Source organism: Chlamydotis macqueenii, chromosome 23 (assembly GCF_036417535.1).
Source record: "Chlamydotis macqueenii isolate bChlMac1 chromosome 23, bChlMac1.mat, whole genome shotgun sequence".
Taxonomy (NCBI): domain Eukaryota; kingdom Metazoa; phylum Chordata; class Aves; order Otidiformes; family Otididae; genus Chlamydotis; species Chlamydotis macqueenii.
This window is the reverse complement of record NC_141578.1, coordinates 3,038,554-3,066,277: the sequence shown is the minus strand read 5'-3', so window position 1 is coordinate 3,066,277 and position 27,724 is coordinate 3,038,554. Positions and strand designations below refer to the sequence as shown.

The 27,724-nt window shown below is 51.1% G+C and overlaps 1 protein-coding gene across 1 annotated transcript in view; it reads left to right on the top strand.

Annotated features, from left to right (window-relative positions):
• Nucleotides 1–23,944, top strand: part of CNTN2 (contactin 2) — a 29,250-nt gene extending 5,306 nt beyond the window's left edge. Inside the window, exons 2-23 of the mRNA XM_086765613.1 lie at nt 5,318–5,438; nt 9,860–10,004; nt 10,287–10,462; nt 10,776–10,871; nt 11,193–11,402; nt 11,977–12,076; nt 12,315–12,490; nt 13,185–13,321; nt 13,851–13,980; nt 14,878–15,028; nt 15,299–15,426; nt 15,785–15,960; nt 16,098–16,218; nt 16,506–16,664; nt 16,801–16,950; nt 17,674–17,744; nt 17,936–18,170; nt 18,612–18,727; nt 19,107–19,293; nt 19,513–19,625; nt 19,714–19,882; nt 20,588–23,944. Of these exons, the coding sequence (XP_086621739.1) occupies nt 5,384–5,438; nt 9,860–10,004; nt 10,287–10,462; nt 10,776–10,871; nt 11,193–11,402; nt 11,977–12,076; nt 12,315–12,490; nt 13,185–13,321; nt 13,851–13,980; nt 14,878–15,028; nt 15,299–15,426; nt 15,785–15,960; nt 16,098–16,218; nt 16,506–16,664; nt 16,801–16,950; nt 17,674–17,744; nt 17,936–18,170; nt 18,612–18,727; nt 19,107–19,293; nt 19,513–19,625; nt 19,714–19,882; nt 20,588–20,697 (3,111 nt within the window). The 5' untranslated portion in view covers nt 5,318–5,383 and the 3' untranslated portion in view covers nt 20,698–23,944. The remainder of the gene's footprint in view (nt 1–5,317; nt 5,439–9,859; nt 10,005–10,286; nt 10,463–10,775; nt 10,872–11,192; nt 11,403–11,976; nt 12,077–12,314; nt 12,491–13,184; nt 13,322–13,850; nt 13,981–14,877; nt 15,029–15,298; nt 15,427–15,784; nt 15,961–16,097; nt 16,219–16,505; nt 16,665–16,800; nt 16,951–17,673; nt 17,745–17,935; nt 18,171–18,611; nt 18,728–19,106; nt 19,294–19,512; nt 19,626–19,713; nt 19,883–20,587) is intronic.
• The last annotated feature ends 3,780 nt before the right edge of the window (nt 23,945–27,724 follow it).

Sequence of the window (27,724 nt, the reverse complement as noted above, 5' to 3'; positions counted from 1 at the left end):
CGCGTTCAACAGAGAGCACCGGGACCAAACAAACCCAAACCCCAACAGCCCACACCTCCTGGGGCAGGCAGGATGCTGGAGGCTCTTGCTAGGGAAGGAACAGGGACACAAGGCCGTGCTGGGGGCTAAGACCACCACACAGCTGGGGCAGGGCACCCCAAACCAGCAGCAGCCACCGAGCTCGCAAACCAGCAGCAGAAACCAGTCAGGGCTACGGACCACCCTTCCCAGCCCCGCCGATGGCCTGCACCCATCCCCTCCCAGCAGGGCCCTGCCACACTGCAGCTCCCCACCCTCCTCCTCTGGGTGCTTCAACACCCCCAAATTAAACATTTGCCTCTCTTCTTTCCCCCCTTACCTCTCTCCATCACACTCTCCGGTCTCCACGCTGACCTGGGAGGGCAGAGCCCAGCGCTGCCTGCAATTATACTAACGAGGGCTGGTTGCAATTGCTCACAGCTGGGGCACGGGGCCAGGGCAGAGGCAGCGGCTGTGGGGGCTCCAGGTCAGCCTGGTCCCTGAAAACCCCTTGCTCCTCGCTTGGTGGCTCTGCTCCCATCCCAGGGCGCTGTCACGGACCATCTCCCTTGTCCCCGCGCTGTCCCCATCACCGCCGTGGCACCGCACGCCGCCTTCCTGCTGCCTGGCCCGGGTGCAGAGGGGGCAGTGAGGCAGACAGACAGAAAACACTTTCTTTTTCCTAGTGCTTTAATCCACCTCACCTGGGGACGGGCTCCCCTCCACAGGTGTCCCCTGCACCCAGCCCCGCAGCAGAGGACGCGCCGTGCTGGGCACCGCGGCGTGCAGAGCGCGTTCCCCCCATCTCGGCCCGTCGGGGAAGAACAAACGCATCCGGACAGCAGAGTCCCGGCTGCGGGCGGCATCGCCGCGGCCTGGCAGGGAGCTGCCGGCGGGGAAGGATGCTGGGCTGCGAGCACCATCTGCTCCCGGGCTGGAGGCTCCGAGCGCCCGTTGCACAGTCCCTGCCGTGGTGACAGCAGCCGTCTCGCAGGCTCTGCCCTCGCGGAGGGTGACGGGGTGCGATGGGGACCCAAGACCCCTCAGCTATTGCTGGACGTGTTTCTGGGACACATCTCTGCTGCAGCTGGGGACAGGTACCAAAGCGAGCAAGCGGTGCCCGCAGCTCTCCTCCACATCAGATCCTGACCTTACTGCGGAGCCAGGTTCCCCCAGTAACTGCAGACAGGGTTTGGTCTCTGCTGTGGGGTGACCGAGGAGCCTAGGGAGGGCGGAACTCCACCGCAGGGCTCCGAACCCTCTGAAGGTGCTGGTGATCCTCGTTTGGGCCTTGGAGACCTCACCGCTTAGGATGGGTTTTGGGTGGCCCGGCATTTCTGCAGCACCAGCTGCTGCGGGTCCTGGAGCCACCAACAGATCTGAACCCAAAAATGCTCAGGAAAGGCTGAACCCAGAGTTTGCAGCTAAATCAGCCTCTCCTGAGCACAGGCAGTTTTACAGGAGGACAGATACGTTACAGTCAAACCGTTTGCAGCTCACCGAAACACGCTGTTCCCGAGATGGACAAAACGTACATAACCTTGAACGGGTTCTGCAAGCCAAAATCCAGCAAAGATCAAAGGCACGCCCTTTCCAGCCTCGGTGACGATCCTTCATAAAGGGATGCTCACAGCGCAGGACAAATCCCTGCGTCACCCCCCCTCAGGAGTTCTCCTTCCCTGGGGAACGCTGGCAGAAGGAGCTGCAAACGCTCCTCTCCTCACCTCGCCACAGGAGATGGAGTGACACACGTGTACCCCGGTAACAGACTGCGCTTTGTGCTGGCCATGCCATCTCTTGTTAAAGCCCATCTCCTACCGAAAGCCGTTTCCGGCCCTCTCGCCCCACGCCCGGCGTCCTGCTGGAGCCGCCTCCTCCGGACGACAGCCAGAACCGGAGCTGCGGGCGCCGGACAAGGCGGCGTCTCCTCTCCCAGAGGCTCGGGAGGACTCGGCATCTCTCCCAGGGATAACGGATCGCTCCCAGCTCCCAGGGGCTCCAGAGGAAAGGGCTAATGCTCGTGTTTTCCAGTGCGCCCATGCCTCCCTCGCCACTGGCAGTATTGATGACAGCATCCATTAGCAGGGACGACAGATCCCCTTTCAGTACAACAGAAGGCTCTCGAGTGCCTGTCAAAAATACCCCAGGAAGAGGGGAAAGAACAGGTCCCCACGGGCCCTCTTGTAATTAAGGATGGAGAGCAGGCCTAACCATCAGATGGAAAGCGCACGCCCGCGCCTGGGAGAAGTTCGGAGTCAGACGCAGGATCCGCGTCTCGGGGTCGCAGCCTTAAGATGCTCCCAGGGTCCCAGCGCAGCCCCGGGTGCGATCTCGCAGCGTCAGGCCCTCAGGCACCATTCGATCGCTGCGCTTAGGCGATAAGACAATCAGGAACACGCAAACCGGCATCTGAGAGGATTATTCCGTCCACTCTCCAGCTGCGAACAAACACAGTTAGTCAATTACCCTCTCACTCTCTTACGTGTTCGTTTGCAGTGGGCTGTACCCGGCGCACTCCCTGGATATCACATTCCTGATTTTTAAAGCACGGGTTGGGCTGAGGCTGGAAGCAAAAAAAAAAAAAAGCAGAAAAGGCAAAAAAGCAGCATCTCCCCGTGCCCCACCACAGCCCCGCAGCAGCAGCAGCACCGCAGGTCTCATCCTCGGAAAGGGCCCCGCGTGCTTCAGGAGCAAATGCACCTCTGCGTGTGAGGGGGACTGCGGAGCGACGGAAGGGGTGGACACAGGGAAGCGAGAAAACGACGGGAGCATCAAGGATGGGAGCAGATGTGGAGGTCGGGGTGGAAAGAGGGAAGCGGCAGAGCCGAAGCTGGCAGCAGAACCGGGGATCAAAGCTGTCGTTTACATCATAAATAATGAATCAATAACCAATTAAATAATTCAAACCAGCTTAATTTTTACAAGATACCGGCTTTGCCTGGCCGTAAGGAAGGAAGCCCGAGGGGGATGCTGGCAGAAGTATTCCCGCGGAAGGGCAGCACAGCTCACCCTCCTCTCCCTCCTGCCGGGATCTCGGCTCGGCCCTGGGACCGCGGCTCGTTTAGGCGGCAGCGCCCCGGAGGCAGGACGAGCTTCGCTCATCTCAGTTGCACCCAGCAGAAAGCGTAAGGCGCTGGGAACACCAGAAAGGCGGCAGAGGGGCAGGAGCAACGCCGCACTCCCTGACCTCTTCATGTCGCCTACTCCTTATTAAAATTAACAAAATGCACCTTTCCCACACTCTTTCCCATTTGTTTTGAAAGTGAGAGGCACAGGGAGAGGACTCAGCCTCAGAAAACGGGGCTGGCAGCGACGGAGCAAGGCTCCACTCTCTTACTTTAATTTGCTGCCACCGCGTGTAGGAACGGCTTTGACGCTTGCTGCCTCTCCCAAAGCCCGGGCACTGGAACGCGCCGGCGACGAAACCAAACTGGAGAGACCTGGGAAAGTCAACTTATTAATTAGTGCAGCGCTGGCATTGCCTGCAAGCCCACATCGCAGCGCTGCCCGCAAAACTGACGGAGCAAGCCGCTGGCCCTCGTCCCAAAGCGCTTACGAGGGAGAAGCAGGCAGGGGGTGGAGGCAGGGGAACAATGGGGCAGTGTTAGCCGAAAGGCCGTGGGTTCAGGACACCATTTGGGGCATGATTCTCGTTGACATCAAGTGATTTCATGTGACTGACTCACTTCAGGGTCGCTGGAACAAAGCACGTGGAGCAGCGCTCGTGTCAATGGCTCTCACGCCCTGCTCCGCCGTGTCCCCAAATCGCCCGTCCGTAACACCGCTCGGCCCTCTCCTGCCGGGCAGGGGTCTCCCCATCCCTGGCCACGCGGGACAATTCAGCGCCAGCCTTATTTAGGGGCCTGTCTCATAAAAACACTGAGCCATGAGCTACCTAAGGGCAGGCAGGCTGGGCTCTGCCCTCAGCGCTGGGCCGGGAGGATGGGATCCAACGCTCTGACCCAAGCGAGATAAAAATTGAGGAGGATTTGGGACGAGGTCTCCTCCCTTTCAAACGCTGGTAACAAAATCTTCTCTTTTGGGTGAGGACGCAGAGGCCAGGTGGCTTTTTCACCCGGCAGGACGGAGGCAAACGCAGGGCTATCACTGTTTGCTCAGGAGCCTTCCAAGGGCTGCGATTAATGAGCGGGGCACTGGAGTTTTTAAAGCAGTGATGCACGGAAGGCTGCATCCCGGGGGACAGAAAGCTAATCCCTGCTCGGAGGAGCTGAGGAGCAGTGGGGTGGGCAGACAGATGGGCAGGGACCGGGCTGGAAGCAGCACCAGCTGGAACAGAGGGATGAGCAGCACTCGCAGCCCGGCTCTTGGCAGCGCCTTCCGCAGCAGCTCACCGGGGAGCGCGAGGCTCTGTCAGGACGCGGGGCTCCTCTATGCGTTATTTCAAAAGTGTTCGTTAACAAAGAGGGGGGAAAAAAAAAAAACAAAATACAGCCCAGCATCCCCGCCGGAGAGCCAAGGCAAGAGGTGCGTGTGCTGACACTGGTCGTGCAGTGGGTTTAGCCAGGGGAGCGCTGGGACCAGGGTCTGCGCAAACAGCTCGGTGTTCTGTTTGGGTTTTTTTTTATTTTTGAGAGATCTTGGAAGGTGGGAGCCTGCAGAGGGGAGTGGAAATCACTGCTCCACCTACCAGTGTGTCTCATGGCAGCAGGAAATGCCTCGGCGCTCCGTTATCTCTTGATTAACTATTCAAACGCATTAAACTGAGAAGAAAAGCAGGAAATAAGCCAGAGGCTGCAGGAAACCGCCCTGTGCAGCCACTTCTGCCGCTCGCTTTCCCCGCCGCCCTGCGAGCGTGAGCTCACCACGCGGATGCTCCGCAGCCGGGACGCAGGGCACGGTGACAAGCTGGGTCCCCCCAGTCCCTCGGGGCTGGCACGACACCCAAAAGCCTGAAGAGTTTCAATTAAAGATGCCTTTTTCACAAAACAACACGAACAAATTATTTCTCCCTCCTCCCCCCCACCCCAATATCCTGTATGCATCTGGCTTTGTGCTTTTTTAATAAATTATAGAAAGGAAGCGTTATTTTTGGAGGAGGGAGGAAGAATAGCAGATAGTAAGGGAGGAGGAACAACAATTTCTCAAGCAGATCTGTCATGTCAGAAAGAAAAAGAGCTCCTTCAAACCCCTCTGTGTTCCTCACCAGGCAGCTGGATGTTTGCTCCCCAGTAACTCTCACCCCGGGCCGGTGGCCAGCGGGGCCGCGCAGCTGGCCGCCGGGCCCCGAGCAGAGCCACAGAAAGGCTGCAGATGACTCCTCTCTGTCTGTCTCTCGCAGGGCTGCTGTCCCCGCTCACCCGCAGAGGCTCAGCCGCCGCGACCCTAACCCGGCCGGAGGCGCAGGATGGGAGGCATCGCTGGGTTTGTCCGCGCATCCCTGGCCGTCGTCACCTTTCTGGGTAAGAGCTGCCCCTCGCCTCTCTGGCCTGGAGGTTTCTGTGGGAGAGCTGAGAGCGGCTGCCGGAGGTGCCAAGCGGGACGTTGCTCGTGGCACGCGATGCGCGTGTTGCGTTGCTCGGCTGGGACGCTCTGCACGAGGCTCTCGCAGCTGCGGCGATGCTGAAGCCCGATTCTCCCAGGTGGTTTATGCAGCCAGGGGATGCGTCTGTGCTCTGCCCACCGTCCCTCTGTACCGCTCAGGAAAGAGGACAGGAACGACGCACACGCGAGTCTCCCCCTTTCTAAATTCAAATTTAGGTGAAAAACAGGAGATGCAGGCCCTCAAGGCAAAGCCTTGGCAGTGCCTCTCCGCAGCCCGTGCTGCCCAGGCTTGTCCCGGCCTCGGCGCGAGGAGGAATTTCCTCCTGCCAGCAGGACTTGCTGACGGCAAAGCCACTTTGCCTCCCGGTTTTTCTAGGGACGGCTTTTTGGCTGCAAAGATTCCCCCATCCATCGGGGACCATTTCTGGATCTCAGGGAGTCTCAGGCTGCACTCTCCCTTTTCAGCAGGGAGACATTTGATTTCAGACAACTGAGAATTAGATAATGTCTTCAAGCTAATTCATCATCCCAGGCAGAGACTGCTCGCCTGTCCTTATAAATATCTAATTACCTTTTAATGTTCTCTGGATCCCCGAGGAGGCAGAGGGAGGGGTGGCTGCCCTAGATTGGGAGGCAATTAGCCTGTTTGGAAATTGGTCTGACCCAAATCTGGTAGAGGCAGCAAGATGGAGTTGGGCTCCCATTAACCAGCTGAGTTTGTGCAACTCGCTCCCCGTCCAAGCTGAGCCCACAAAAAATGACTCCCTGTGAGGAGTTATTTTCCCTTGACCTTTGGCTGGTGATGCAATGAATCTCAGGAGCCAGCTGGGACAGAGAGAAATCCTCACTGGGAACACGAGTGAGGGACCAAGGACAAAAAAATGCCAGCTACAGATGAGGCTCAAGGAGACACTGCGGAGTGGGTGAAGACCCAAAGCTTCCAGCTCTGGAAGCTGCGCTGGCAACGTCGCTGCTCCCTCAGCCGTATCCCTGAAAGGATGACTTCCCAGCACCACGTAAAGGTTTAAAGCTTATGAAGTGCACAGAGATGACTCTCTAAAGAACAAGGCTGTCAGGAAAGTCTAAAAATCTCTCTGGCCTTTCTTCATTCGGTAAAAGCCACGGAAAATCTTGAAGTCTGAGGCTAGCCAAAGCACTGTCCCTTTGTTCCTCAGAAAGCGTCTCGTTAAAAATAACTCTCTGCTCCTCACAGAGCTGCTCTTTAAAAATAACTGCTTTGATTTTGTGCACATGTGTGCGTTCAGATTCCCTATAAAACCAATTAATTGCCCGTTTCTCCCCTGTGCCAAGGCTTCAGGCTGCGGTCAGTGCTCTACAGCTACGGCTACGCTGCCTGCGCTCAGTAAAAGGATGGCTGCTGTCCTCGTAAACTGAAATACATCCTGGAAAATGTTCAACTGAGATATTTATCATCTCCTGGTCTCCAAAGCTAGTGCAGGGCTCAGCATAAAGGGAAAGCGTTCAGCCTCCTGGACACCTGGGCTTTCTAGGTCTGACTTTCAGCACACTCCAAATATCAATAACACAAAACTGCCCCGCAGAAATGGGCCGGCACCACCGCGCCAGGGAGGCACTGGCACTCCCCTCCCTGCCCACTGCAGTGGCAAAGGAGATAAGGCTTGAGATTTGTCTATTCCAGCAATATCTGGTACAAAGTTTGGGATTTTTTTTATACGCAGAGACTGCTATGTCCTCAGTGGTGTATTTCACGATACAGTATTTTTCTCTCCTAAACAACAGCACAAGTCACTCTTGGAGCATTCTGTGAAACGCACAAGCATTTCTGCAGCTGTTTTTCTAAATCTTAATTTTTCAGATGCTCCATTTTCACCTATTCCTATTTCTTTTGGTGTTAACATTTATTTTTCCTTATCATGAACGTTGCTGTAGCCAGATGCAGCGGTGTCTTTACCATTCTCTCTGCTCTGCTGGCTGGATTTAACACAGAAAGTCGGCACACATAAGGCATGCCCAATTCTGAGCCCAGCACGCTGCTTCTTGGCTTGCAGGCTTGAAGACCTTTATTTTCTATTCGTCTTTTCCCCACTACCCAAATGACAGACCCCAAAGAAGGCACCCGTTTCGGTAATGTCAAAAATCAGAGTCCTGGGGTGACCGAAGTATTCCAGACAATCAGTCTCAGAGGTACCAAGATCAGCCGCCCTGCTATGCTCTCAATTCATAGCTCTAACGACATCCTGAACTTATAACTGTTTCATTATTACTTTAATCTAACATTTGTTTTGCTTAATGAATGAGATCCAAGCATTTCACCCCCCACACCAACCAGACACCTTGGAACTGCAGATAAAAACTCGTCCGGACTCCTGGCATTGATTACATTGGAGGAAATCAATGCCTGACAGTTGTAGTCCATAACCTTGGCAAAGAAAAAGGGACAGCAGCGGGTAGCAACGGGGTGCAAGCTCTGGGTGGAATCAGAAAGAGCAATTAGTGTAATTTGGCTTGATTGGGAAAGAGCATCTAATGAGAAAAGGCATGAGTGCTAATAATATATATTTTATTTGTTAAATAAATAGAAAATATTTACCATATGCTACCTATAAATCTCAAAATGTAAAGCTGTTAAACCTTCATCCATTCACCACCATCCACCAGAACACAATTAATACGCTACTTTCCTATTAATTCTCTATTAACTATGATTATTTTACCCGCTGGTCAGCAGTGCTATTTCCAGCTGAGGCGTGCTCAGCACAGCCACTGCCGGCCCAACTGAGAGAAGATTTCCAGCTTACACAAGCTCCTCCATTGTGAATATAACCATTCCAGAAGGAAAATGGCACCTGCACTGATTTGGAGGGAACACAACCCTCCAAACGCTGCTTTTCTGTTATTCCAAAATGAGACGCAGGCTGCAGTCCCTCTCCCCTGTGTGACACCAGGGACCACCAGGCTCCCGCCCGCACGCGGCTCCCCTGCATCCCCCGCTGCCGGAGCCGAGGGCCTGGGTAATTGGCTGACGCTCGGACACAAGGAGCGGCTGACAGCTGCTCTGAACCCACTGAGCCAATTAGTGGAGCCCCTCTCCTGTCTCACCCTCATCTCCACACGCAAAAGCAGCCGGAACATGAGAGGAACCCCAGGAGCTACAGGTAAAGGGCTGCTTCCCCCGAGCCCAGCAGAGCCGAGCCGGCCGTTCCCTGCTGGAAGTTACTCTTCAATAAAACATCACACTCACCGGAATCACTTAATTTAACTAGTGACCATGCTGTGTACTGGAGGGAAGGAAACAGATTGCTGGTTGGCATGGCAGTTTTAAGACAGTTATTAATTCAATTACAAAGCATGGAAGGATCCTGGAGCTAGCTAAGCATCTCCGAGCTTATCGCTGCAGAGGCAGAGGGGGAGCGCGCTGAGAACACGCTGCCTTGAGGTGGCTCCATCCCCGCTAAGGAACAGGCACTTCTCAGGGTGCCAGGGAGAGAACAGACTCGCTGGCCATCGTTATCCCACTAGCTGCTTCTGCAGTGAAGAGGTTTCCAGGCAGCTTCTGCTTTGTTCTTTCTCATTTGCGCTGCCATTTCCATAAAGCCTGTGGGGAAGGGAGTCTGCCAGCACTTGCCATTTATCTGAGACACAGAGCCACTCACCGCGGACAGCTGGCACTTTCCAGTGAAACATCACCACCGCCTCAAAGGGTGGCCCAGGCATAGCGTAGGAGAAGGCAGGCAGGCTCTTATGTTCCTCTTGCGCCCGTGCCTGAGCCACGCTCAGGGCAGCAAGATCAGAATGAAATCCGTGTCTGAACGCTACAGAGGAAGCTTCAAGCTCATCTTGTTAGTTCCCAAGTAGAACTGATACCTGCAGCACTGGTTTGCACACCAGCAAACAGCAGGTTTGAGTTGTCTAGAGTCGATGACATTCCAGACGCAGGGGATCTGCGAGGACTCAGGAGGAACCAACCAGCCAAAGTTTGTACAGAGAGGGGAGGAACCAGCACATCCTTCACTCATAGGAACAAGAAGGGCAGCTAGGGGTTCCCAGCTTCAGTCTGGTCTGTGCGTGGCTTCCCAAGAGGCGTGTGTCAGTGCTCCTTCATCTGCACGTCTTTGAGCACGTCCGGTCCCTCTGGCATGGCAGAGACGGTGCGAGGTACTCAGAGGGAAATGCAGGCTGCCTGCCCAAAGCCGTGGCTGGGGCTGGGCTGTGGTGACAGACGGGTCGCGATTTTCACGTTGCTCCTTCTTTTACTCTAGATGCCGTTCTGACGCTGCCAGGGACGCCCTACAAATCTGAAAATGAGAAATTTTAGAAAAAGCTAAATTGAGCCCAGCAGGTTTTCCCTCTCTCGCAGTTTGGTGCCAAGCCCAGAGCAGCACAAGGAACTACGGGCCCGTGTTTGAAGAGCAGCCTGTCCACACCCTCTTCCCTGAAGGCTCAGCAGAAGAGAAAGTCACGCTGGCTTGCCGAGCGAGAGCTAGTCCTCCTGCGACCTACAGGTAAGCTCACCCGCTCTCTCTCTGTACCAGGACTGGGACACAGCCATCAAGAACTTTGCTTTTCATTCTCCACTTTTATAAGCAGAAAATCACTAACAGGGAATCAGCCTCCTCGCCCACACGTGATGTGCCATCCCTCCCAGGTCACAGACCAGATATAAATCTAACCCCAACCCCAGCACACTGCAACTTGGAAAACAAACAAGCACAACCTCCTCCAAGGCACCACGAGTGCTGCAATGAGCATTTACCCCTCTCTCTCTTTACACTTGCTCTTGACAGGTGGAAGATGAACGGCACAGAGATAAAGATGGAGCCAGATTCCCGTTACAGGCTGGTTGCGGGCGACCTAGTGATCAGCAACCCAGTGAAAGCCAAGGATGCTGGCTCCTACCAATGCGTGGCATCTAATTCCAGGGGCACGGTCGTCAGCAGGGAAGCCTCTCTCCGCTTTGGCTGTAAGTTTGTCTCCACAAGGTAAATGAAACGCAGCCACAGTTACGCTGGGGGTAAACCGAGCCCCCCTGCTTGCATTGATAAACGTTGGAGAGAAGCTCTCTGGTGCACGGTACCCAACATCATCACTCGCAGAAATCCCCTGGTGCTTCCCATTCACAGGGAGGTGCAGTAGAAATCTGATGCACTATGGAGAAATCAGTAATATTTTGGGACTCAACCAGTGAAAAGACCAGCCTGTGGAGGGGGAAATAAAACAGTAATTCCTCCAGCTGTTTTGTCCATCCACGGGCAGGTTTCACTTTGCATGTTTAGTTTTGCAGGAATTCTCCGCAGAAGAGCGAGACCCCGTGAAGATTACAGAGGGCTGGGGAGTGATGTTTGCCTGCAGCCCTCCTCCCCATTACCCAGGTAAGGGTTTGCTCTCCAGCATCGCCAGCAGCAGGGATTAGCAGCACTGCTCGTACCAGGGGCAGAGATGCAACAGAGCAAGGGATTTCCCGAGACAGGAAGCACTCCTTGCTTTCCTTTGGGAATTTTAGGGAAGTAAATTTGGTTTTAATTCAGACTCTGTAAAGCAACAAAACAGAGACAGGACTTAGCACGTGGAGAAAACCCATCCAAGGACCAACTTCAGCTGAGACTGGTCTAGAAAGGGGCCTGCTGGGTTCAGTCCCACCTGGCAGGACACAGACAACTTGTGCAGTTTTTTTTTTTTCTTTTCCCGCACAGGCTTATCCTACAGATGGCTCCTGAATGAGTTTCCCAATTTCATCCCGGCCGATGGAAGGCGTTTCGTCTCTCAGACCACGGGAAACCTTTACATCGCCAAGACAGAGGCTTCTGACCTGGGGAACTATTCATGCTTTGCCACCAGCCACATCGACTTCATCACCAAGAGCGTTTTCAGCAAGTTCTCCCGGCTCAGCCTCGCTGCGGAGGGTCAGTGCTCTTGGATTATCACAGGGGGACCGGGCAAAATGAAAAATTACCATTGCAAAGCCCTCGGGCTCCACAGGACACCAGCAGTGCACAAATCACCCACCAGCCTCTCCGGGGTGCTGAAGAGCTTACAAAAACATTAATTGGGTGGAACCTGGGGGAAGCAGCCCTCTCTCCAGGCTTCACTGCTTGTGCAGCCACAAACCCCCTCAGTGGGGTTTCTCTGACTGCAGAAGAGAAATAGCACAAGGTCCAGCTCACCTACCCCTGAAACTCTCCTCTGCCTTTGGTGACCTTGCAGAGACGCAGCTAAAGATACTTCTTGGGCAGGTGGAAGGGAGTTAAGCAGGTAGGAAATTAAGGAGAAATGGTCCTGAGAGGTTGTGAAGAGGTTTTTAGAGACTTTAGTTAAGAGCTGTTTTAAGAGGAAAATGAAGTTTAGCCTCTGCCACCTTATCCAAATGCATGAAGGTGTTGCATAGTGTAACCTCGTGGGTACCTTTGCCCTTTCAGACCTCACGTGTGCAACTTTAAAGTCATCCAGAACTCCTCAACAGCGCTTTCCTTTTCACAGATGCCAGGCACTACGCACCCAGCATAAAAGCCAGATTTCCTGCAGACACCTACGCTCTGGCAGGGCAGATGGTGACTTTGGAGTGTTTTGCCTTTGGGAAGTGAGTGTTGCTCAGGTTTGGCACGGGGAGGGCACCGCAGAACCCGCACCTTTCACAACCCCTCTCTTCAATGGCTCTAGTGTAGCCCAGAGACCGAGGGAGGAACTGGCTAAAGCCATCTGTCCTGCTGGCCAAGGCCCAGCTGGGATGGGAGCTGGGTGGCTGAGTGGGGACTAAGTTACGCTATGTTGTGTGGGGTACCTGAGAGCTGGCCTTCACCAGGTTTACTTTTACACAGCCCCGTTCCTCGAATCAAGTGGAGGAAGCTGGATGGCTCGCAGTCCTCTAAGTGGATCGGCAGCGAGCCCCTCTTGCAGATCCAGGATGTTGGCTTTGAGGATGAAGGCACTTACGAGTGTGAGGCTGAAAACATCAAAGGGAGAGACACCTACCAGGGCCGCATCATCATTCAAGGTAACGCGTTTAAACACGAGCCTTTCCACAGCACAGGAAGATGCCCCAGGCAACGGACGAAGCCTTTGGGAGTGAAACCACCACCTCTGATCCTGCCTCCTCTCAGCCCTAATTAAACCTATTGCAAAGCCCTAACAAAAACCTGCGGAGATCACTGATCCTCAGTGGATATATTTAGGCTATGGCAAGTGGAGAGAGACCTCCTAACCTGCTCTAAAATAATTCTAGCAAAAATGAGATAACCAGGGAAGGAAGCATAGTGGTAAAAATCAAACCTGGCTCTCAACCAAAATCCTCTCCAAGCCTGGGTGACTTCCACAAGGGTTAATGCTTGGAGCTACTAATCAGAGCTAGTCGAGTTACAAACCTTAACCTGGTTAACTTAGTCTGAATCCAGTCTTTCCTGAAGTTAAGGAATGATTTACTCTTAAGTAGAGAAACCATAATGTTCTTCCTCAGCTCTGGGTTCTGCCGTAATTTTGTGCAGTCCACATGCACAGCTGCAGCCAGATCCGTAAGGGGACTCAGCCGTGCATCGCTGCACAAAAGGCGAAGGCTGTTACTATGGTGAAACACGCTGTGATAAATAAATCTGCCAGCAGAGATAACACAATGAGCATCCTTCTGCCTGCCTGGCACAACAAACCTCTCATCTGATCCTTTTGGCTCTGCCACCTCTCTCGCTCCTTTGCAGCTCAGCCGGAGTGGCTGAAGGTGATCACAGACACGGAAGCCGACATCGGGTCCGACCTGCGCTGGAGCTGCGCAGCTGCTGGCAAACCCAGGCCCGCAGTCCGATGGCTTCGGGACGGGCAGCCGCTGACCTCCCAGGTACCGCCAGCACAGGTCTGGCAGCGAGGGCAGCTCGGGCAGCGTGCACCAGAACTTGCAGTACTGAACCCGCTACTCCAGACTTAGACCCTCCACTGCCGCACTGCGAATGCATCTCAACCCCGGTTTATCACCCCGCATCCCTATTCCATGTGCCCCCATGAGGCTGCAAAGAAATGCCACAGTCCTTACCGACAGCAAATTCCTTCTCCCATCATCCCAGCCATTGCTTCATGCAACTACAGGAACTCACAGCCAGTTATCAAGGCGGATAAATAGCACCTCGTACCTCTGTACGACCTGCACGTTGGTGCTCAGGCGCTCAGAAGTCGCAGCAAACAGAGCACAGTGATGTGGGGTAGTGACTGGACAGACATAAAAAAAAACGTTCTGCATTTTCCCCCATGGAAAACCAGGCTGGCTTCAAACTGGCATAAGAGTCTGTAATGAAACTCAACCCCGAACACGCGAGGCTTGAGTTCCATTTTTGTTTTTCTCATCTAACGGGTTCATCCTCTTGTTTGCACAGAACCGCATCGAAGTGAGCGGTGGAGAGCTGAGATTTTCCAAGCTAGTCCTGGAGGACTCTGGCATGTATCAGTGTGTGGCTGAGAACAAGCATGGCACAGTATATGCAAGTGCTGAATTAACAGTGCAAGGTAATTCCTTACTTCCCAGTCTTCTGGGTTTCAATGGGACACTGAAGGATTTTAGATCTCTTCCCGATATCCTTATGCTATGCTTGCGATCTCAGAGTAAGATAAGAGCAGACAAAAACTGCTTCACTCACCATTGAAATACAGTTACTGGTTCAACAAGACACTCTACAACCCTTTAAAATTTAGACCTTGTGTAAATTCAGTAATGCTGAAAGAGCACAAGGACATCTGTTTAACCACAGAAAACGTACAGGACAGACAGCAGCGGCACTACAAGCTCCCTTCCGCTACACAGCCCTCCTCTTTTTTGGAGGGAAGAGGTCAAACAAAAAGAGTCCAGCATCCATCCAGTCTGCTTTGATGGATGGTGACTGGAACTGGACTGATGCCAGACTTGTTCCACATGAGTCTAAAAGCTTATCTCCTCGTGGTCCATAGATGGCAGAGATAAATTAAAGGCCCTGAACATTAACTGTTTAACATTAACACACTGCAATGCATGAGGGCAACAGATAAAACCCAACTCTACCTCTGCAATTCCAGGAGGAGCTTTAGCCAAGCTGGATGTCTGCGTTGGTGACTTTGATCAGGATATTGAAGAGAATATCTTCTCCATTTTCAAAAGCAGCTGTCCTTGTGTCTCTCAAAGACCTTGCACTTGTTAGGGTCATACCCCATTGCTACTTACAACACGTGTGCCATGTAACACCTGCCTCGGCAGGCGTTAGAACCACCCGGCAGCAGAGGAGTCACTCCTTCATCTTGCTCACCAGATACTGCCATGCTTCTGTTTCCAAGCCATCTAACAACAGACCAATACCTGGTTACAAGGCAGTTAAAACGCTCACTTAGCAGGGTTTTCTAATCATTCCTTAATCCTTTTTTTTTCCCCTGTAGCCTTAGCACCAGATTTTAGACTAAACCCAGTGAAGCGACTGATACCTGCGGCCCGAAGTGGGAAGGTCATCATCCCATGCCAACCAAGAGCAGCTCCAAAAGCCACTGTGCTCTGGACCAAAGGGACTGAACTTCTGATCAACAGTAGCAGGTAGCAGCAGAGTCAGCTTATACCTAGAAACTATAGCTAAAATCACATTTTTTTTCTTGACAGATGACGACCCAAGTGTGCTGCTACGTCCCTGAACATAAGCACTTTGTTATTCCTCCAGTTTCTTCTTTAGAAAACTCCTACATAATATTTTGCAGTCCTGTCTTTATCACCAATTTCTCTAAAATCAGGAAGTGCTGGAAATTGTCAAGTATACAGAGCAAACAGACATTTTAACCTCTCTCTCGTATGGTTCTTCTTCCTTTCCAGGGTGACTATTACCACAGATGGCACCTTGATCCTCCAGAACATCAGCAAATCTGACGAGGGAAAGTATACCTGCTTTGCTGAGAACTTCATGGGCAAAGCCAACAGTACTGGAATCCTCTCTGTTCGAGGTAGAGATGTTTGCCTCGATTTGGGGTCAATTGAGCAAGAAACGTCTAAGAATGCCATGATGTGATAATTCTTCTCTCCCTATACTCCCCAAAATGAATGCAATACTCAGGGAATCAAAGACATTTCAGCCTGTGGAGCAGCAAACCTTCTGCCTGACCCACCAACAACTGGTTCTTGAGAAAAGCCTTTCCAGTTCCTAACCACTATAATCCCTCACGTTCCTTTTGTAAAACTACAGCTGTTAGAGATGGATGACAAGATGGAAAGCCTTAGTTGGTTTGGATGCTCTGCAGCCTTCATATCTATCTGGTACATGGGCATTGGCAGCTAACAGCCCTCCCTGCTCTTTCTCTGCAGATGCCACCAAAATCACATTGGCACCATCCAGTGCCGATATCAACGTTGGTGAAAACCTTACTCTACAATGTCACGCATCCCACGATCCCACTATGGACCTCACCTTCACCTGGTCGCTAGATGATTTCCCCATTGACTTTGACAAGTCGGAGGGGCACTACCGGCGAGCCAGTGCGGTGAGTAAAAGGGCAATCACGCACCATTAAAAAGGAGAGAAAACTAACACCAGCCTCTCTGTTTGCATGTCGGATGCTGGATTGCAACCAGGCGTGCTCAAATGTTCTCCCCGCTGTCTTTTCTCTCCCCCACGCAGAAGGAAACTATTGGGGACCTCAGCATCTTCAACACCCAGCTGAAGCACTCAGGGCGGTACACATGCACAGCCCAGACGGTTGTGGACAGTGCTTCGGAGTCAGCCACGCTGACCGTCAGAGGTAATTTCTCTGTTGTAAGGTCCCCCGCTCCTTACAAGCCCGAAGTAATGGCATGGTCCTTGCAAGGGATCAGCTCGCTCTTCCCTCGCAACCACCTCACCATCTAACGTTTGAAGTGGATGCGATAGGCTTGTGAGCTTTTCTGGAGGCCAAAATTGGAGGTGAGGCTTCCTAGCTTCCAAAAAATAAAGGCTTGATTTTAATTTATGATTTGCACAATATAAAGAGCAATAAGCCTCCAAACCTTGCATCTTAGTAACACGTCCGTCTTTCTCTCATCATCCCAGGACCTCCAGGCCCCCCCGGGGGGGTGGTGGTGAGAGATATCAGTGACACCACCGTCCAGCTGAGCTGGAGCCGCGGCTTTGATAACCACAGCCCTATTGCCAGGTACATCATCGAGGCGCGGACCCTCCTCTCCAGCAAATGGAAGCAGATGCGTACCAGTAAGTGTCTTGAGGGCGGCGGCACAGCCCGTGCTGGCTGCTGGGCACCAGCGTGCTGACAAATTCTTGCTCTGCGCTCGTACGCTGGCTGCCACTCGCTCTATTTGTTCTCCTCTCGTGTTATTGGATTATATAGATCCTGTAAATATTGAAGGCAACGCAGAGACAGCCCAGGTGGTGAACCTCATTCCTTGGATGGATTATGAGTTTCGGGTCTTGGCGAGTAACATTCTTGGAGTCGGGGAGCCGAGTTTACCCTCCAATAAAATTCGTACCAAAGAGGCAGGTACGTGCAGATGTGCTCAGAGGTGGAAAGGGGAATCAGAGGTACCTGTCCCCGTATGTTGGAGGGGGAAGCCTGGCTTGCAGCATACCTTAGGCCCAAACAATTGGTCGTCTCCTTGAGTGCTCCTAGAGGTGATGCCATCACAAAATTTTCTGCCTTTTTGCCCATGTACACGTCAAAGATAAAGCAGTACTGGAGCTGGCAGCTGACTGCACCAGCATTAGATATAATATATTAAAGCATTATAAACCCCAGCTTCAAATCCTGTACCTCTGGGCAGTAATGCTTAGAAAGAGGAAAGAGCCCTACTCTATCACAGAGCACAGCTCTGCAAAGACACGGTAAATTTCTCAGCAAATGACTGTGAACGTTGATTCCATCTTCTGCTGCTTGAACGTGCAAGCAGAACGATGTCAGAACAGCAGGAGAACTGCTCTCAACAAACCGAATGCATATTAACTCCTTTCTAACAAAAGCTCTCCTCCACATCCCTGCTTTTGAGACATGCTGCCTCCAAATAAGCTCGTCAGGCACTAGCTAATATTCTAGACCTGATTTGCACAAACACCTGAAATAGCCACGGCTGAAAACAGAGACAAGCGCTTTCAGACGAGCTGTCAAAGCCTGGCTACTGCCAGACCGCGCGGTGTCTGCACTCATCTTCATCACTATTGCTTCCTTAACCCAACCTGCGCTGTCTGCTTTTGTTTGGGGACCCGACAGCACCTACTGTGGCACCATCTGGGCTCAGCGGAGGCGGAGGGGCTCCCAACGAGCTGATCATCAACTGGACGGTAAGTCAGCAGCCCGGCACCAGCCACGGATGCTGGGAGAGGGCCAGGGGGAGGAGCACGTGCCATTTCTTTTGGGAAATCAGTGCTCAGCCACAATTTTGATACGAGGTTGAACCAAACACTGTGCTTAGTCCAAAGTCTTGCTCATTTGAACTGACTGAGGCTCCTCTTTCTTTCTGCCTCCCTCACAGCCAACGCTGCGGGACTATCAGAACGGAGACGGCTTTGGCTACATCTTGTCGTTTCGCAAGAAAGGCACCCAGGGGTGGCTGACAGCAAGGGTGCCGCACGCAGAGTCGCTGCACTACGTCTACCGCAATGAGAGCATCGGTCCTTACACCCCCTTCGAAGTGAAGATCAAAGCATACAACAGGAAAGGAGAGGGACCGGAGAGCCTCACCGCCATCGTGTACTCTGCAGAAGAAGGTAAAGGGGGACTGTGGTGACTCTGAACTCACCGTGCTTTGTCCAGCCAACCAACGCGTCCTCAGCCAGCTCCCTGCAGAGCTGTGCCTGTCTGGAAGCTCAACGTAGGAGAGGTTTCCTTTACTCTAAGAGCAGGTGACAGGGATTTCAGCACAACATTTATTTTCTACTTCAAATACACAGAGAGATGTTTCCCTAAGCCCAGCCGTGACGGTACACCCAGAGCTTCACAGCGGATGCAGATCCTTACAGCACAAACCTGTGGCCCTGCTTGTCCTACTGAGTCCCTAAATCCCTTCCCCTCACTCTGCTCCGTACACATACTACCAGCTGTCTGGCTGCACGGTAACGCTGCTGCAGGAGAGCCCTTCATTTCAGTGTGCTGATTACGCTGCCCAGAGCGAGGAAAAGGATTTTATTCCCTTTTGTTGTCTCTTTCAGAACCAAAAGTGGCTCCTTTCAGAGTTACAGCCAAGGCTGTCCTGTCCTCAGAAATGGACGTGTCCTGGGAGCCCGTTCAGCAGGGAGACATGACTGGAGTGCTTCTGGGCTACGAGGTATGAGCCCTGCAATGGGAATGGGACGCTGAAACTGAGATGGGAGAGCCCAGCAAAAAAAAAACCAAACTCCTCCATGCTAAGTGATGTGAAAGGAAACAGTATTTTGTTTCCAAAGATGAAGGATAATTAATGAACAGCAACGGGCTCTAATAGGGCTGGTACTACTGCTCACAAGAGAGATTAGTAAGAGAGAAACATCCTTTTTTTTCTGCTTGCCTTCCCACACGGGCTGTAACCTTATTTCTGGGCACATACTCAGCAAAATGCACAGAAACAAATACCAACGGGTCTTCAGCGCTGGCTGTGGAAGGACTGAGTCCAGCATTTGCAGATGCCTCTGTCCTTACTAAAGCCATCATACCCCTTCTCTACTCAGATCCGGTACTGGAAGGACGGCGACAAAGAAGAGGCAGCTGACAGAGTGAGAACAGCAGGGCTGGTCACATCGGCTCATGTAACAGGCCTAAACCCCAACACGAGATACCACGTGTCAGTCCGAGCTTACAACGGGGCTGGAACCGGGCCCCCCAGTCCCTCTACCAACGTCACCACAACAAAACCACGTGAGTGAGTCCTGACCTCCTCCATTTTGCACATTGTACTCCCTGGGGCTTCTGCTTCCTCCAGAGGCTCCCCAGTGATCAGATAACTGATTAGCTTTTTTTTATCTCGGTGCTCTAACACCATTTTAAGTAGTCCGTAAAAGAGGAGACAGTTGTAACCAGCACAACTTTCTCATCGGTCCCTGACTTACTGAATCTGTCTTGTTTTGTATCTCTTAGCACCAAAGAGGCCACCTGGCAACATCTCCTGGACTTTTTCTGGGTCTACAGTCAGCATCAAGTGGGACCCAGTGGTGGCGAAGTCAGACGAGTCTGCCGTTACGGGGTACAAGGTACAGGCAGCACGTAGCTGGCCTCCTCTTACAAGTGACCCTAAGGAAATCACAGAGAACATAAACTCACACTTGCCTCTTCCAACAGATGCTTTACAGGCAGGATTCCCACTCTGCTCCCACGCTATACCTGGCCAGCAAGAGCCGGATCGACATCCCTGTCCCTGAAGACTTCACCCACGCCTTCGTGCAGATCAGGGTGACGGGCCCTGGGGGAGATGGCATCCCAGCAGAAGTTCACATCCTCCGAAACAGTGGTACGTACGCTCCTCTGGCTGCACGCAGAACTGCTCATTTACAGGGTGCTTCTCAGACTGCTGGAAAATGAGCTCAGAGAGGAAAGTTCATCTGCAGAACAACTTGTCTGTCTGTTGCTACCACTGCTCTTTGACTTTGTCACACCTCCTCCCGTACCTGGCCATAGCGTGGGTAACAGCAATAAATGCTATTGTGTTTTAAAATCCCACTCTCCCTTCCAGGAATGCAGGGGAACATCCTACCCCAGTGTTTTCAGTTGGGACTCTGGAATTGGTCTTTGGCTCCCTTGTGTTGCTCACTTAAAGGATCTTCTGACGTGTTCCTCTCCGGCCCTCCATCAGCTAAGGTCTCCCCAGACTCTGAGCAACCTTTCAGTCTAGTCTGAACTCAGATTTATTCTATTTGCAGCTAAAGATACCAAGGCCCCACGCAAGCCTAACTTACACTCACTGTGAGTGGAACCCTGACTCTGTGGGGCCCCAACACCAGCTCCAGCAGGTTCCTTTGATTCGGGGTGGAAGTACTGAGGGCCCACCTCCAAATTCTTGTTTCAAATCCTGGGAGGTTCATAAGAGATAAATGCAATACATGCACACAGAACCCCAGAATTAACACTTTACCAACTCTCTTGGCTCTTCCTACAAGACATCAGGTTGTGCCTGTCCAACAAGACGGTTGCTCCTTCCCTGCTCCCTTTCTTTCAGGGACGAGTATGATGGTGGAAGACTCCGTGACGAAGCCGGTGCCACATGCTGTCATTATCACAACTAACTCTCTGGTAATGGTGGCCCTGATCAGCTACCTGGAGCTCTGACGACGGCCAGCACAGCAGAGAACTCCCGGACACGCGTCCTCCCACGCCAGTGAGACGCTTGGCTGCTGCCACTTCCAGTTTGTACCACAGCAGCACTACAGAGAAGGGATTTGACAACATTGTTTTAAGGGAGGAAGAAAGAAACAGGGGTTTTTTTTTTGTTGTTGTTTTGGAAAAAATACAAGCTTTCATACAAGACATGGGTCTTTAACTGATTAAACATTTTTTAAAGAAACAAATAAAATGAAGAAGAAGAATTCTACAGGAATTCTGACAGCCAACTGCCCCACACTGTACCCAGTAGGTTTTCTGCCTTATGAAGCCATGTACTAAAATAACTGGACTGCTAACCTTGACTTTTTTTTTTTTTTTTTTTTAATATGTACAGTGACTTTTGGGGGGGTAAAGGGAGGACAAGGACTGAGGATTTCCCAGTGATCAGCATGTTCCATACCAATCCCAGTCACAGCCATCTCTAACAAATCAGGGGACAGGACTTTTTTCCCCCCCTCCCGTAATATAAGCCAAATTCTGCAGCAACCAGCCCAAGGAGACAAAGCCACAAGAGAGATCAATCTCTGCCCCGTCCTGAAGATGGGTGAACAGAATGTTTAGATTGCAAAAAGTTTTTTTTTTACGACACTGGTGTTAACTTGCAGCCCCAGCCTATTGTTTGTATCAACTGCTCTGCTGTGAGGTGCAACGTTCAATGTTATCCATATCTCACACGCTTCTGGGGTGTTTCTGTTATACTGTTTGGTTCTTTCCTTTTTGTTTGGGGAGAAGGGGTAAGTGAAAAGGAGACACTTTTCTAGCATCTGCTGATTTGGAGAGGCAGTTCTGCCTAACACTGGAGATGTCAACGTACCTGATTTCAATAGAGAGAGGGTCTTAAAGGAGGAAGAAAAAGGAATATTATATAATTTAACCAAGAACTGGAGACTCAAGGAAGCCATCACTGGGGCAACAAGGAAAATATGGACTCAGTCAGATTCGCTACCCTACACACATAGTTCCACCCAGCCAAAATACCGGTCTTGGCCTGGGACTGCAAGACCGAGATCCAACCAGTAAGTCAGTCTGGTTTTCAGGTCAGCTGCTGTAAATGGGAGGGCTGGTACCCCACAGAAGGACAGGGATGCTGAGGTGCGCCGTTACCTAAGCTGGTTGGGAACAGATGTTGCATATTCAAATCTCTCTGTTTCCCAGTAAAGCAACTGACCAAAGTTAATGAGAAGCTGATTACACTGTTTGCTGGTTAGATCCCAAGCGCGCTTTTAGGGACCTTTACCTGCCCGTACCTTCCTCCTTCCCAGCAGACAACACCGCTGGCCTGAGCAACCTCAGCTCCAGAATCACCTGGCAAAGGGCTGCCTTTGCAGGAATGACATGCAGTTTCTAGATGCCAATTCCTTGCCCTTGCTAACAATTTTTTAACTACCACGTCCTAGGCTTTAGTGAGCATCTGAGAGATTACACGCAGAAATCCCTGGCCTCCCGGAGTTATCCCTACTGCATATATCCATAGTATACAATATTTTTAGCAGCTGGCCTACCCTGGAAGCAAGGAGGTAAATGCACCAGTAGGTTCCCACCGTGGGATGCAAACAGCAAGGCCCCGGGCTGAGGAAGAAGGGCAACTTCTTCTCTGCGTTTAGCAAACAAGAGAAATGTTTTAAAAACAAGGTAAAGAAAAATAAACACAATGAAAGAGAGCACAGCTGCAGCAAAAAGAAAGGGCACTTCACGGTTTCCATTACAAATAAAAACTGGGATAAAGTGGAAAAAAGAAGACAACAGCTGCCACTGGCACACGGCAGACAGACAGGCAGCAAAGGCAGGGAACCCTCACCCCCAGACACGTCCTGAGCTTCCTCCGTGTCCCTCCACAGCTCTCCATCAGTCACCCCCTTGGGCCCTCTAGCAGACTGAGACACTTCCTTCAGAAGGACAACAGCTAAATATAAATTATATTTTTGTATGACTTATGTTCTTCAAGATTTTAAAATATTTTTATTGATGTCTGGAAGCTTTGTTTGGCAAAAATATTTTATGTTCTTAATTCAGCATTTTTGTTATCACCTCCATCTCGCTGGGCCTTCAAGCTTTCTCCCACAAATGATGGGATGAAAGGAAAAATAGGAATTCAGTATTAGCTCAAAAGCAAAGCAAATTAGGGCTTGGGCAACAGTTACCCGATTGATATGCAGAACTAGCAGTAGCCACGATGACAATATGTAGGAGGCATAAACTAACTGGACCTACGGAGCTTCAGAGCATTGCTGGATGATGCCCACCGCAGCCCTGCAGAAGCTTGGTCCCAGTTCAGGAGAGGAGCAAACAAAAGCAGCAGGGTTAGATGACGTGCCCAAAGAGCCTTTACTGAACGGAGATGCACGATGCTGGAGGTGCCCCGGGTCCGATCCTGTCGAGCAGCCAGCACTCCCGCAGAGGGGGACCAGAACAGAAATCCCTGGCACTGAAGAAGCCTGCTGCACTCCTCAGGAGGAATCGCTGTGTGGGACGGAGCCTAGCTGCAGTCATGAGGTTCATACTGGTTTCAGGCCAGCTGTGTTCACCCCATCGTGCATCACCAGCCCCGTTCCGGGCAGCCAAAACACGGGCTCTCCCAAGGGGCTGCTGTGCCTGCGTGCCCACGGACACAGCTAATTCCCCTCAAGAGGTGCACGCCAGACACCCGCAGGGACAAAGAACGTGCTTTGATGGACCATGCGCCGGAGGAACCCTTACCAGCGAGCAAAGTGATGGAAGGCACTCCTGCGAAAGTCAAGGGCAGAGGTTCAACATCAGTCTAGGTCTGACCATGCAGGCTATGCGATGACTCTTACAGAAACTTGGTCTCAACTGATGCTTCCAAACGTGTCTGCCCACACTGATGGCTCTGTTTAACTGAACTTGACAGTTCTGGAAAGCAAGATGCTTTACAGCATGGTGAAAACAGTATCTACATGCTGCAATGACACTGGGTTTTAAATAGCAGCCATCTGCAACAATTCCCTGGGAAGGTTAATACATTTTTCCATACTTTGTTAAACTAGATCACAGGCACATTTTATGTAAGAAGTGAAGAACTACATGGGTTGGATTTCAAATGTTCCAGTTTGCACTGCTCTGCATTGCAAATGGGCTGAATATATTCTAATTTGTAAAACTGACAGGACAGTATTTTCTAAAGCCTTCAAGTGACGAGTAGATCCCCTTGAAAGTTAAACATCTTTAATTTTAACTCAGGCTACGCCTCTTTTTTTGAAAAGCTAAATCATCACTACATACAGTTTCATCAGTACGCATTTTAAACCACAAGACTGCTGAGCTTTTGCAACATTTCAAGGATTACACGTTGAAGCAAAGACATGACCTAGTGATAACCACAATGGCCTTACAACCGCTTGGTCTAACTCCAGCTCTGGCATCGCCTCCATCTATAGCTCCAAGCAATTATGGCACCATTGTTTCACTGCCTCAGTTTCCCTTCCTGAAAAGTGAGGCACAAGTCTATTTGCAAGTTCTTTGCAGTTTGAGAGTTTCTGTGTGTTCACGCCGCTGTCAAAGGCACGAGTGCAGCTCACGTAGGGTCAGAGCTGGCTCAAACCACCCAGCTCGGGCACCGAGAGCAGCACAGGCTTCAGCGAGGCTGCTCAGTCACTGCCCGAGTCCTTGGTGGCAAACCTGTCCCTGTACCCGTGCCATTTCTGCCACGTGGTCCTTACCTAACTCGGCTAGCCACAGCTCAGGGGACATCGGTGTTTCCTGAGTGTTAGCAAAAAGAAAATCAGAAAAACACAGGTGGTACGCAGGCAGTCTCTCCCCCACAGATTTTTTGTAATTCTGGGGGTATCTGCTGACATTCCAAAACCACAGAGCAGAAAAGACACGGCACGTTATGAAACACTGCAGGTAAGCACAGGGAAACACCCTGGGTGAAAGGCAGGGCACGTCCGGGAGGGAGCGAAACAGAAAAAGATTTTCCACTTGCAACACTGGTAGATGAGAAAGGCCAAGTTCAGGCCCAGACTGTCACAGGCTAAACCCTGCTCTGGACAAGACAGCTCAGTTTTTGTCTGCAGACACAAGCCACGGTACGACAAGGGCTGCCTTGCCCTAGGCATCCTTCCTGCCACTTTATTTCCCAGGGGTTAAGTCATCCCCAGAAAAGGATTTGTACGTGCAAATACAGCATTTGTACCTAGTTAAACTTTATCCAGGCTATTAAAAAACCTACATATAAAGCCTAGACAGAGACACCAACATGAGAAAAAGATGTGGAAGAAACCTGAGAAGCCAGTTACAGCTTGCACAGAAGTTAAAAGGAAAGGTGTTCAGAGCCAGGGGAGAACACTTTGATTTCAACATTTTTACAGAGTTTACTGGTTTTACACTATTGCATTAACTTGCAAATCAATTTCCTGTCTCATTAAGAGCCCCCTACATTTAATTGCTCTGAGCATTTGCTTTAGAGATTAACTTACTGGGATGAGTTAAGCTCCATGGGTTTTGTTCTCAGCACTGTAATGGCTCACTAAATAAAGTAATCTAATTTCATAGGGTCTGTCTTACCCGTCAGTAGTAAAAACCAACCTGACAGGGGTGCTGTAAGGAGCACGCAACAAGGGTGAAATGTTTTGAGACTCCCAAATGAGAGGAGCTTTACAGTCCGGATTCACTCACACTTAACACAAAATAATCCTCTACCTGATACTATTGAACTTACAGACGGAAGATTGTGCTTCTGGTTTTAGGTTGTCCGAGTTAAATTCAGCACTCAGATATATGAATTTGAACCAGGAATAGCTCACTTTTGCAGCAGGACAGATGAAGCGGTGTGCTCTGAGTCAGAGACACTCTCATATCTTTGCCCAAGGATAACGCAGGCATCACACTCAGCTAATGCCTGGGGGTCTAAATCCCATCTGCTCTAAACCTGCAGAACTATCCCCCATCGACACAAACCCTCAGCTGCGAATATTTTAATCCAGCTTCACTCCACACAAACAAGGCAGTTTTCTTCTCAGTAACTTTGTTGTACACTATTTTTTTAAGAAAACCAAATGGCAAACATTGTAAGCATACTGTACGTACTGTAACGACGGTTATTTATTGGCTACGGTAGCACGCGGTTCATAAATAAAGATCTTCAGAGACTTTAGACAACTACTGGAGTCTGGAGTGCTTCTGTCCAGCTTTAAATGCAATCAGTACCTTGCTTGATCAAGAGTCCCCCTGGCCCAGGACTATATTTTTCCCCACTGCCAATCTCACATAATACTACAAACAAGGAGCCCAGTGAGATGCCATTCACACAGAGCCGGACCTCTCAGCAAAAATTAAGTAAATTAAGATATAGTGAACTTAAATTCTATCCCGTGACAGAGATAAGTAACCAAAAGAGGAGAGACTGTCCACGGAGCAAGGAATTGCAGGTGTTGAAGGTCTGCTAGAAATGTTAATGTGCTGCTTCTGGCTGGTATTTCAAGGGCTAGGAAGCAAGGCTAGAAAACTCAAAGTCAAAAATTTCATGCACCTTATCAGCAGAAAGGGTAACTGACTGTTGGAATAGCTTGCCAAAAAGCTTCATCATCAATCACAGCCTTTAAACCAAGACTGGAAGTCTTCCAGGCAAGATATCCACCAGATCAGCCACAAGCTAGCAGGCTCGCAAAGGTTCACTTACATTATAGAAAATAATTTCCTTCAGTGCAGGAAGGGCTGCATGAAATCACCTCATCTATGTTATGTCAGATTAATTCATCACATTCATTCCTTCTGGCCTTAAAAAAAAAAAATAAATCTACTGGCTTCCTTCTACCTTTGGGAAGGATGTCAGAGATCAGCCAGAGCACGGCACTGGTACAGCTGGGTGGCCTCCGGGTGCCCATTGCAGAGGGCCCCAAGAGGCCAGGCTCAGCTGTGCTCAGCGCCCGGGCAGGCTCCTGCCCCTCTGCCCCACGCTCTGCAGAGCCGCAGGCGAGGCTGCTCATCACCGCGGCCATAATTAGCTCAGGGATTTAGGCTGTGATGGGGCTTTGTAAAGGTGAGGGCAGCATCATTAAAGAAACCAGCGGGGAGCGGCCAAGACAGAGATGAATCCCTCCCCAGTTCATCTCCGGCAAGGGCACTCCTGCTTTTCCAAGAGCCATCATTAAACGCCGCTGCATGTGGTACAAATCAAGGAGACAAACGTGTCGCTGCTGACAAACAGGCAGGTCCTACTGGAAAGGCAAGCACAGTCCGGCAAAGAGAGCACATCAGTGCGTTTGCTGCACAAACACTGGATGAAGGACGCTGGGAGGCATCGCTTGTGCCCATCAATCCCAGGGTGGCTGAATTGCTTTACTGCTCCTTTGTTTAAAGTCACAGAAAAAGACATTTTAAGCAAATCATTTAAAATTGGCATCAAAACACTTCAAGAATTAAAAGGCACCTACTCCAGAGCTAACGGTTTGTGTCCCACCTGAGAGAACATCCTCCTCCTCACTTCCCCACAGGCATTTTCAAGGTTTGGTTTGCAGGTCTTACATCGCGGGGTCTGGCGTCCGCTGCCCACACGGCCCCGCACACGCGCTGCTCGCTGAGTCCCAGCCCGGACGCTCGTGGAGAGGCTTTCTACACAACTGTCACTTCACTTGCAAATACCAAAAGGGCGAGCAAAAGGATTTACACCCGTCCAGCCCTCCTCTCACAGAACAGACAAAGGGACAAATGAAAGTAGACCTTGCTTGGAAATGAAAAAGCATCAGGAAGAAACAGGCGGTTGCCACAAAGGGCACACAGGTTTAGACAAACAAGCCTGGGATTGGTGACAAGGGTTAATGAAAGACCCCTCTGCCCCAGAAAGATAAACAAGAGCAGCTTTTTTAAATGGAAGGGACACAGAAAAGCAAGGGATGGACAGATGCTGGCTGGAATGAGCTCAGATGAGAGCCTGGGGCATCTGAGAGAAGTCAGACTAGGCTCGTAGCATCAGCAGAACCTGCTTCATTCCTGGAAAACTGATAAAGCAAGCTCC